This window comes from Lynx rufus, unplaced genomic scaffold (assembly GCF_022079265.1).
Source record: "Lynx rufus isolate CCGP_SWC_20201006 ecotype Redwood Valley unplaced genomic scaffold, mLynRuf1.p SCAF_2, whole genome shotgun sequence".
Lineage (NCBI taxonomy): Eukaryota > Metazoa > Chordata > Mammalia > Carnivora > Felidae > Lynx > Lynx rufus.
The window spans coordinates 180,797,615-180,809,726 of record NW_025814834.1 but is presented as its reverse complement, the minus strand read 5'-3'; the positions used below and the strand labels follow the sequence as shown (position 1 = coordinate 180,809,726).

The 12,112-nt window shown below is 41.9% G+C and overlaps 1 protein-coding gene across 1 annotated transcript in view; it reads right to left on the bottom strand.

Annotated features, from left to right (window-relative positions):
- RAB3B (RAB3B, member RAS oncogene family) overlaps positions 1-11,242 on the bottom strand; it is a 54,238-nt gene extending 42,996 nt beyond the window's left edge. The window contains exon 1 of the mRNA XM_047085827.1: positions 11,015-11,242. Coding sequence (XP_046941783.1) covers positions 11,015-11,242 — 228 coding nt within the window. The remainder of the gene's footprint in view (positions 1-11,014) is intronic.
- Positions 11,243-12,112: the final 870 nt, after the last annotated feature.

Genomic DNA, 12,112 nt, shown 5'->3' with positions numbered 1-12,112 from the left:
GAATCTACCCCCAAAACCAAGAATACACTCTATACAATATATGTTAGCTAACTTGACAATAAATTATATTAAACATTTTTAAACATATAAATAAACAAACAAATAAATAACACTCCACTTCAAGGGCACCTGGGTGGCTCAGTCAGTTAAGCGTCTGACTTTGGTTCAGGTCATGATCTCGTGGTTCGTGAATTCAAGCCCCACATCAGGCTCTGTGCTGACAGCTCAGAGCCTGGAGCCTGCTTTGGATTCTGTGTCTCCCTCTCTCTCTGCCCCTCCTCTGCTCACACTCTGTCTCTCTCTCTCAAAAATAAATAAATAAATATTTTAAAAATGTTTAAAAATAACACTCCACTTCCTATATCCCTTTTCCTGCCATATTTTTCCCCAGAACACATCATCATAGCATATACTGTATATTTTGCTTGTTTACTGCCAGTCTTCCCCCTTAAATCTAGGGAAATGTGGGATAGGGGATTCTGTCTGTTACTTTTACTGCTGTATCTGTAGCACCTAGAACTATGCTTGGTGTGTACAATGTAAATATTGTAAGGAGGGAATGGCTACACCACATGGCAATTGAGGCAGAGGCAAGAGCTGTGACTTACATATGGGAGAAGTCCAGTCACCTCACTGGAAAAACACTGTACAAAGTACACTACAAATCATGCCCTCCTCTAATGTCAATCCCCTTGCTTGGGATGTCTCCATCACAACCTTCCTTCTTTCCCCATCCTATAGTGGTCCCCTTGCTGCTTTCCCCCCGGAAGTCTTTCTTACCCACTCTTACTGAACTCTTTCCTTTAAACTTCCATTAAATTTATTCAGTACCACATATTTTAGTTTTTTATGGCTTTCTAAATTGTTCTATCCCCCCAGCTAAACTGCATGTGCCATCAGGCACAGCTCTGCCAAAGGGATCAACCACCAACCACTGCAGACTCAGCTCAGAACTCAGAGAAAGAATTCAGATGGATGTTCATCAAATCCTAAAAGATGCAGAGTCCAGCTCAGATAACATCCAGACTTTGGTGCCACAAATCAATCCCTGAGAGTACCAGAATAATAATAACAAAAACTACCAATTAATGATCACTTACTACATGCTAAGCATTATCTTATTTCATTCTCTCAACAACACTATGTAGTTGTTACTAAAATTATCCTTATTTCAAAAAGAAGAAAGAGAAACACAAGGAGGAAAGGGGACATGAACAAGGTAACAGTCGCAGAAATGGGTTTGGAGCATGGACCTGGCTCACTCTAAAGTCTCTGCTCCTAAGGACATGCTGCACTGCTTCCTGAACATGCAAATCGTTTCAGGGAATGTCAGAACATTGCCTCTGAGTCAAAAACCGAGGTCAGCCTGGACCACAGACCTAGAAGAATGAGACAGATAGCTCTGCCTCTGAGGATGTTATTATCTGCTAGACCCGACTTTCACTACAATAAGGCCACCTCCTCAATGAACCCTTCCCTGATGCTGTCAAGCTGAGAGGGAGCACTCCCTCTCTGAACTCCCTTAAAACTTTCTGTACCTCTCAAGGCATCATTCATGTCTACAGCATCATTGGTAATTTGTATGCGTGTTATATCCGTCTTACTGCACTGAGTGCCCCTTAGAGGTAGGGATGTTGTTTCACCTACCACAGCCAGGCATATAATAGGTCCCTAAAAGTGATCATGCTTTTGCAAATAAATGTGTTTCCTTTTGCTTGAAAAGATCTTCCCCAGCATTAACCTGAAAAACTCTGACTCATTTGCTAAGACCCAGCTCAAGTGTCCCCTCTTCGTGAAGCCTAAAATAACTTCCCCATGCAGAGGTAGCAGCTCCTTTCCCTTTCCTGGCACTTTCTTCACTCCTTTATTATATCATTCATATTGTATCATAGCTGTGTATTTGCCCTCTTATGACAGTGCCTGGCACGTAATAGGTACAGGTTTATTGAATGAATGAGTATGCAAATGGCTTGTAGGTATTTACTTTCCACCCACACCAGTTTGGGTAGAGGTAAAGGGGCGGTAGCCTTAAAGAACACAGACCCCTGGAATAGCCAGTCAGGACTTCTGGTTAATTTATTTACAAGTTACAAAGGCAGATGAGGCCTGCAATTCTGGTTTGACTTCCCATAGTCTTTGTTGTGATTTAAAAAATCAGATTAAACCTCTCTAGCAGCTGGTTCCTACACGCTTTGGGAGGTGAGTGTCAACATATCTCTGCAGCCACAGGAAACTTGCTGCCTATAAAAATCAATTCTGATTATCATAAGAGCTAAGCATGAGATGTTGTACTCAGAACTGTCTCCAGATTTCTGGAGCAACAGGGCCCTGTCAGAGCCCTAGTGTTCCTGTTCAGCCTCCAGCCTCTTCTATGCTGCCCGTCAGTCTCTCTATGCTCAGGTGGACAGACTTCACCTTCCTGAAGTGTAGGAAGAGCACTGAAATGTGTTAGGAAACCTTGCTGCAGCCCCTTAGTAAAGTCTGTATCTCTCTGGACCTTAGCCTCATGTCTAAAATGAGAGACTAAGATGTGATAAGCTCTGAGCTCACAGGCTTATTGGGACCTAACAATGTGACAGGCATTCTCAGTGGGCAGTGTAAGCCTAAGACATAAACAGTGCCTGTTTCAGGCAGCTAGCAGCAGGGACTAACATCAGAGGAGAGAGAACTTAAGTTAGAGTCTCGAAGGATAGGGAGCATTTATATTAGATCTTTTCCGTGGGTTGTTTTGTTTTGTTTTGTTTTTGCCTCTATCACTTTATTTATTTATTTATTTGTTTGTTTGTTTGTTTGTTTGTTTTTGGTGTGGGGGGTTTAGGTTTTGGGGTTTGTCTGTTTAGTTTTTGTTTAAATTCCAGTTAATTTACAGTATAATATTAGCTTCAGGTGTATAATAGATCTTTTCCATGTTATTAATAGATGCTGTGGTAGTCAGAACAATAGCATCCCAAAAGATACTCACATCTTAATTCCAAGAACGTGTGAATATGTTACCTGGCATGGCAAAAAGGGCTTCATAAATGGGATTAAATTAAGGTTTTGAGGTGGGAGATTATCCTGATTATTCATGTGAGCCCAAGATCATGAAAGAGTCCTTATAAGAGAAAAACAGGAAGGTCAGAGACAGAGAGAGAGAGAGAGACAGAGAGAGAGAGAGAGAGAGAGAGAGAGAGAGAGAGAGAGAGAGAGATTGAAAGATATTGCATTGCTGGCTTTGAAAATGGAGGAAGGGACCCCAAGCAAAGGAACGCAAGTGGCCTCCAGAAGCTGAAAACTGCAAATTAATGGATTCTCCGCTAGAGCTGCCAGAAGGAATGCCCACCTGCAAACACTTCAATTTTTTTTAAGTTTACTTACTTGAGAGAGAGAGAGGCAGGGAGAGGCAGAGAGAGAGAGGGAAAGAGAGAGAATCCAAGCAGCCTCCACATTGTCAGCACAGAGCCCAATGCAAGGCTCAAACTCATGAACCATAAGATCATGACCTGAGTGGAAATCAAGAGTCACTCAACCAACTGAGCCACCCAGGCGCCTCCAACACTTCAATTTTTAACCCAGTGACACCAATTTTGAACTTCTGACCTCTAGAACTATAAGATAATAAATTGTGTTGTTTTAAACCACTAGATTTATGGTAATTTATGGTAATTGCTGCCCAATCTCATATAATCCATTATTATATATTCTTAAATTCTTAGAAAAAGTCAATCTCTCCTGATGTCCTAGTTTGTTTCCCTTAACCAGAACAAGAGAACTATGCTACTCATTTCACTTTTGGAGCTCACAGGTAAATCCAATCGCACGAGTTTCTGGAGAGCACAGGATGTGTCTCTTCATATTAATTTCTCTATCACCAGTGTAAGCCACAGTAAATATTTGTTAAAAAACTACTTGGGGCGCCTGGGTGACTCAGTCGGTCAAGCGGGGGACTTCGGCTCAGGTCATGATCTCGCAGTCCGTGAGTTCAAGCCCCGTGTCGGGCTCTGTGCTGACAGCTCAGAGCCTGGAGCCTATTTCAGATTCTGTGTCTCCCTCTGTCTGACCCTCCCCCATTCATGCTCTCTCTCTCTCTGTCTCAAAAATAAATAAACGTTAAAAAAAAATTTTTTAATAAAAAAAGAAAACTACTTAAGGGGCACCTGGGTGGCTCAGTCGGTTAAGTGTCCGACTTCAGATCAGGTCGTGATCTCACGGTTCATGAGTTGGAGCCCCGCATCAGGCTCTGTGCTGACAGCTCAGAGCCTGGAGCCTGCTTTGGATTCTGTGTCTCCTTCTCTCTCTGTTCCTTACCTGCTCACACTCTGTCTCTCTGTCTCTCAAAAATAACTAAAGATTGAAAAAAAAATTTTTTTAAAGACTACTTAAGATCCACAATCCTTCTTAGTCTAGGCTTCTGGTATAATTATATTTCCCCATATTCCTAAACCCCATTCCATTTATTGTTATGTTACTGGTTCCAAGATATAAGTTTTTTGCATTCCCAGATTTAATATTCACTACTTTTAATATTTACAAGTGACTCCAAAATCATGTGGTAACCTGTTATCTTACTGGTTCCAAGATATAAGTTTTTTGCATTCCCAGATTTAATATTCACTACTTTTAATATTTACAAGTGACTCTAAAATCATGTGGTAACCTAAATTTCATTGAGGTGGCTGTGTGGGAATAAGGCAGTTGGCTAGTGAGTAAACCTAGCTGACTCCCAACAGCCCTGTCTCAACTAGTCTTACTTTTTCAGCTCCTGGTTACATAGGAAGTGAATCGTGTAACTGTGAAATTCAGGATTCCCAGGAAATCTGTTAAGACTCCTCCTATTTTTCCTGGCTTTCATTATTGTACTCAACCTCCTTTTGGAGTGAATGCTTACTTCCATCTATCTCTTTAATACAAAAAGAGCTGTTGGAGGAGGCACCCTCCTTTCCTCCATGAGAAAGACTGAACATGGACATAGAGGCATCTACTATCGTCCTGAGTGGGATGCTTTAGGTCTGAAGCATTAGTAAGTCTGGGCCACATGGACTTTGACCTTGGGTGTACACTGCATGAGCAGATTGCAGCTAGCTCCCCATGTTGGCCTGTGATTGGGTTTCTACATCTATCCGACTCCAGAGTGAAGTATTAGCAAGCTCCACTTCCCTGAGGACTTGGGCCATGTGCTTCATCCTAGCTTTTATCAGTAGTAAGGCTGTCACATTACTCCCCATCTCTCTGACTCCTGCATCTATCTCTCACTTGGTTCCAAACTTAAATGGGGAGGAAAATGAATATCATTTCTTGATCACCCGGGAACCTTAATAAATACTACTGTTTGTTGAGTGTTTCCCCCATGCCAGGCAATATGTTGGTGCTTTATACACTTCACTACTACCACAACAAAGAAATAGAATAATGGAAGTACACACAAGGGCCTTAGTAACTGAGGGCTTCAGAGGAATGAGTTGCGGAGAAAGAAAGATGATAGGAAACAGTGATACCACAAGAGGCCCAGGAGTAAGGATAGTGGCCTATAAATCCTTCACAAGACAGAGTTCTTAAAACAGCCAACAGAAGAATGTTGGAAAGGCCAGCCAGTATATTCCCCAATCTTTATACAAGTAATCCCAAACACGTGAGGTACTCCTATCTTTAAACCTTTCTGGACATTCAGGTCACCCAAAGCCTCACTGGTGGATGTAAGCAGGAGATACTATCTTTCCACAATGGAGACCCCTGCCACCATGTCCCCTAACAGAGACAGTTCTGAAGTGAACTGGTATGGTGAAGGTCATCAACTAAGCTAGCCTTTTAAATTGTGAATAGAGGGGCACCTGGGTGGCTCAGTCAGTTAGGCATCCAACTTTGGCTCGGGCCCATGATCTCACAGTTCGTGAGTTCAGGCCCCATGTTGGGCTCTGTACTCATAGCTCAGAGCCTGCTTCAGATTCTGTGTCTCCCTCTCTCTCTGCTCCCACCCCCCCCCCCATGCCACTCGTAGTCTGTCTCTCTCAAAAATAAAAATAAAACATTAAAGAAATTTAAATTGTGAATAGAATTTGACCCTGAAGTCCAGCTGCAAGCCCAGGGATGAGATTAAAGTCACAGTTCAGCGATTCCAGAGTTCGGAGTCCCAGTGCCTGGGTTTGAAACAAGTCTATTCTTTTCCTTCAGAGTCCTTACCACAGATAAAATTATGTCTTTTTTATTCATGTACTTAGTATTTATCTCCCCTCCTAGAGGGTAAACTCCATGTAAGTAGGAAGGGTGTTTCCCCATAGCTAGTATAATGCCTGGCATAGAGTGAGCACCAGGTAAATATCTACTGAATGAATTAAAGAATGAAGTTTACAGTTTGGCTCTACACAAGTAACTTCACATCTCTGACTTAAACACCAATTCTTTTAAGGAGATCAATACTTCCCTGGGTCAGAGGGCAGGTGGGAAAGATACAAAGAATGATTGAAAGCATATACAAGAAGAATTCACATAGCGGACAATATCCATAATCCTCTGATCTCCTCAAAGCTTCATAGTTCTCTTTAGGCTCTCCTTTGCATTTCCTCACTTGATCTTCACAACTCATGAGGCATGAAGAACAAGGATTATTTTCTCCGTTTGATAGTTAGGGAAGGCCCATGGAGGAGAAGGGTCACTCCAGCTCACATGACTGGAGGGCAGAGCCAGGACTGGAACCCAGGACTCCAGAGTCCTAGGTCAGCTGAGTCCTCCCACACACACCCAGATTCTTCCCTTGACCAGCACCAGACCCAACAGTCCCTGCAATGGGCTCAGAATGGAAGTAGTGGAAGGCCCTCTCCTGCTCATCTCTTCCCACAGGCCTCCAGTGGTTGCTTGGCAACCAGCACCAAGCAGTAAATGGCCTCTAGTCAGGTCTGTTGCTGTGGAGTTATCTAATATCCCTCCCTTCACACCTGTGCATGCTCTCACTCTCTATTAATGAGACTTCTCCCCTACCCCCACCTCCCCAGTAAGATTCTCATCTCTGATCCACAATAATTAACCTCTCATGAAACAGAGGGGGCTCTTAGGGACCTATGTATTCAGGGACCCCAGGGAACAAAGCACTACCAATACCTTCATCATCCAACATCCTCCAGAGATGATAGAAACTCTTTTTGCGAATGGTCCTGCTCAGCAATGCTCATAACCTCCTCTTCCTCCCTCTCCACCTTCCACCCTGACAATGGCTTTCTGAAATCCCTGAGAAATCAAATTGACCAGAGAAATTTAATTGAACATTTCAGACAGTGCTAGTGCTGTTCCAGCACTCCTGGAACCATGGGTGGAAAATCTGGCAAGGAACCCAGTCACACTTTGCATTTAGATCAGGAACAGAGAGAAAAAGGAACCTAACATTTATTGTGTTCCTAATATGTGCTAGGCACAATACTGTGTTATCGCATGTAGCACCCCCCGTCAACAAACCTGTGAGCCTTTTACAGTTGAGGATATTATCTATTCATAGAAATAGAGTGACTTACCAAAGCTCACATAATTTAAAAAAAAAATCACAGAACTTTTGTTTACAGAAGTAAATATATGTAAGTAGATATATATAAGCAGATATGTGTTCCTCCTTCTTCCTAAACAATTAATTGATCATCGAATTCTGTAAATTCTAGTCCTAAATCTCTCTCCTCATTTCCATCCCTTTGGTCACTTTGTCGCTGTCATGATATTATGTTCCAAATGTCTGCATTCTCCTAAAATTCATAGGTTGGAGTCCTAACCCCCCAGTGTGGCTATATTTGGAGATGAGGATTCTAAGTTAGTGATTAAGGTTAATTGAGACCATTAGCGGGGGGCGGGGTGGCTGATTTGATAGGATTAGTGTCCTTATAAGAAGAGACACCAGAGAGCTCCCTCACTCTCCATATATAAGCACCAAGGAAAGGCCATGTGGGCACGCAGCTAGAAGGCAGCTATCTGCAACACAAGGGAAGAGTTCTTGTCAAACATCAACCTTGCTAGCACCTTGATCTTGAACTTCCAGCCTCTAGAACTAGAAGAAAATAAATTTCTATTGTTTAAGCCGTCCAGTCTGTGGTATTTTGTTACGGTAGCCCAAGCAGACTAATACACTTAATTCAGGCCCTTATAACTTACCTGAACCACTGGTTTCTTTGCCTTATTTCCATCCTTTCTCCAAACTGAAAAAAGGGATTTTTCTAGAATGCAAATCTGACCTTATTAAAACCCTTCTATGGCTCCCCATGGTCTGGTAATGGTCTCCAAATTTATACCCTTTAAGTAAGGCCATGTGAACAATGTGAGCACATACCCACAATATTTGTATATTTATTTAGATTACACATACATATAGATCTATATCTGTACACAAAAGATGTTAAAACTCATAAAAATGACAAATACTTAAATCTGTACATTTTAATGTATTTATGAACAGTACAGAAAACTTTTTCTCTGCTATAGAAAGGCACATATGCACACATGCACAAAATCTCTTTGCTAATTTTTTTTTTTTTTTAGCAAAAGTAATGTGATTGACTATGTCAGATCTAATTAGATCATCATTGATTTTACCTCAAAACATGGCTGACAATGAACTTATGCTGGGAGTCTGAGAAACATCAGTTCAGCCATTTTCCATGCTCACTTGGGCTCACTATAATTAGTATATAGTCTTCAGGCAGAGGTTTCTTCGCAGGACTCTTTTAAAGCCACATATCCATTGTGAGGGTTTATTTAGTTAAAATTAGGTAGTATAATCAATAAATCCACTAAACCAGGGACAGGGAAACTGCAAAAGTTCACAATGTACTGAACATAAATGAAGGACTGAGGGAGCCACCACTGCCAAATCCCTTAGAAGGGCAGACTGTCTTCTCCTACCTGAAGATTTTTTGAGTGTAGGATATGTGACCACGTGATGTGGAGATCAAATGAAGACATCTGTGTCAATCCATATAGGAAATATGAGTAAACCTTTATCTTATGTTTATAGATTAAAAAAAAAAAAACTCCTAATAGTTTCTTCAGGTCTCTAAAGAATCGTCAAGTATGTAAACTCTGGCCCATGATAAGAAACTTCTGTTTGCTGTGCAAGGTCTCCCTTACCCTCAAGCCACTGCCTAACAGCCTCTCCAGCAAATTTCCCTCTTAGCACCCCTCCCTGCTCTTCACAGCCTTGTTCCAGTTCCCCTGTATTGCTCACCACCCCCCAATATCCTGTGCTTTCACTTCTCTGTGCATTGGCTGCCAAGAGGATGTCAGATTACACAAGTGGAAGCAGTTGGCACATAATAGGTACTTAATAAATGCTTATTGATTCTCACCATAAGACAGTTAAACCAAATGGTAGTTAAACCAAAGTGGTTCTTCAATTTTAGCCTGCCTCAAAACCACCTGGAAGGCTTGTTATAATTAATACACATTGTTAGGCCATAGCTCAAAGTGTCTCATGTAAGTAGGTTTGAGGAGGGGCCTGAGAATTTGCATTTCTAATAAATTCCCAGGTAATGCTGATGCTGATGACCTGAAGACCACACTTCTAGAACCAATGAACTGAGTGGTCTTTTTAGCTTCTCATATTTCTAATAACTCACAATTCCTCAGTGATTTTAATAAAGACTAAATGAACAAAATAAACTTTTATCTCTATATAAATTAATACTTAACATTATCATAAATGGAAATAAGGGCTCTATAAGACCTAACATGCACAGTGTAGAGAAAAGAGCACAAAACTTGGAATCAGAAGGCCTCAATTGGAATCCCACTTTGCAACTGTGTGGTTGACTTAAGGCAAGTTAATTACTGAGTCTGACTTTTTTTCTTCTGTAAAATAGGAGTGAATTAAAATAATATCTGTCCCTTGGGGTTAATCAGAAGATAATAACATATGGAGATAATTTATAAAAAGAAAAGTACTGTATATAGCCAATAAGATATGTGCACAATGTATCAGGTTGAATGGAGAGATCATAAACAACACATGCTTTGAATACTAAAAATCACTAATTTTCAAAATATCTAATCCTGGCAATAATTCATTATTGAAAAGTATATGATCTACATTTTGCTATATCATCTCAAAGATGTATATATTTTATTAGTACCACTGGTAAATACCAATAATAGTAGCTGTGGTGGTCCCCAATGATCCTCACCTCCCAGGATTCATACCCTTATGTAATTTTCTCCTACACTGAATCAGTGACCAAAAGATACTCTAAGGCTAAGTAATAAAAGACATTGTCACTTCCTCTCTGCTTTCTTGGATCTTTCCTCCTGGGGGAAGCCAGATGCCATGCCATGAAGGCACTTACACAACTCCATGGAGAGAACCACATGGGAAAGAACTAAGGCCTCCTGCTAATAGCCAATACCTGATACATGAGTAAGCCACTTTGGAATGGGATCCTCTAGCCCCATTCAAGCCTTCAGATGACAACCCAAGCCAATATCTGACTGCAACCTCATAAGAGGCAACAAGACAGAAACCAAGCCACCCCCAAATGTTTCATCCACAGAAACTGTGTAATAATTAATTACTGTTATTTTAAGCCATCAAGTTTTGAAGTGATTTATTACACAGTAATAGATTATGGACACAGGAGCTAACATTTACAGTGCATTTACTGCATTCCACGAAGTATGCTAAGCACCAACAGCCCTATGATGTCGATGCTACACCCCCAAAGAGGAAAGGGTGGCCTAGAGAAGATAAATATTTAGTCAAGATTCCATAACTAATAAGTGGCAGAACTGGAAGTTGAATCCAAATTTCTAACCCCAAAGCCCAAATTCTTGGTCACTCATTTGTATAGGCAGGATAAAGCCTCTTAGAAAGTTAAGCAGCAGAAACAACTGAGGCCCCAGAAGCGAGCAAACTTCTATCAAAGCAGCAAGGGGCAGTCCAGGGGCCAGGCCTTCAACAGCACTGGTGCTTGATGCCATAAGACCCAGAAGTTCCAGACTGGCCTGCCTCCCAGCTCTTGTACTAGCAGACCAATCACCCCCCAAGACAATCCTGCACAAGATGCTCAGGACTCACCCAGATCTGCAGCTTCACTCGCTTCTCATGGCGGTAGACTGTCTTCACCTTGAAGTCGATGCCCACAGTGCTGACAAAGGCTGGGGTAAAGGTGTCATCGGCATAGCGGAAGAGGAAGGAGGTTTTGCCAACACTGCTGTTGCCAATGATGAGCAGTTTGAACATGTAGTCAAAATTCTGGTCAGAAGCATCTTTGACTCCGGCTTTACCATCAGTCACAGAAGCCATCTATAGGAAAGGCCTGTGGTCACTCAGGAGGAACACACCTCCAGTGTCACCAATCTTTAATGGTTACTCCACCATTCACATACACTCTCTCCACCCAAGCATCACTGAAGAAACACACACACCATAGAATCACCCCAGTACTACACCTGCTCCAAATGTTGTCTCAGGACTGGGGTGGAACCCGGTTCCTCCCATTCATTCTTTCAGCAAATATTTACTGAGCACGTTGCTCTGGGTCAAGCCTTGTGCTGGGTATGGGGAATACAAATATGAATCAGACATGGTGCTATAACCTCTGAGTGGCCACAGATTAGAGTAGAAAAGCATGTAAACACAGGGTAACAAGGCAGTAGATAAGTGATAGGACAGAGGGAAGGCTTGGCCCAGGAAGCCCACAAGAAACATCTAACATCTAACCCAACCTAGAGGCATGGTGGTCAGGAAGAGTCTCTTGTAGGAGGCAGCTCCTGAGCTGAGTTTTGAAAAGAAAAAGTCAAAACAATAAACATATGAATATTCCAGGAAAGGCCCAGCATGGGGCTATCATTCCCCTGTTTGAAAAACTTTCAAAGGGGCGCCTGGGTGGCTCAGTCAGCTGAGCGTCCGACTTCGGCTCAGGTCATAATCTCACAGTTCGTGAGTTGGAGTCCCATGTCAGGCTCTGTGCTGACAGCTCAGAGCCTGGAGCCTATTTCGGATTCTGTGTCTCCCTCTCTCTCTGCCCCTCCCCTGCTCACGCTCTGTCTCTCCCTCTCTCTCAAAAATAAATAAACATTAAAAAAATTTTTTTTAAACTTTCATGGCTCCCCACAACTCTAAAAATCAAGCCCAAAGAACCAACTTACCAAAAAATAAACTTGATCTTCTTCT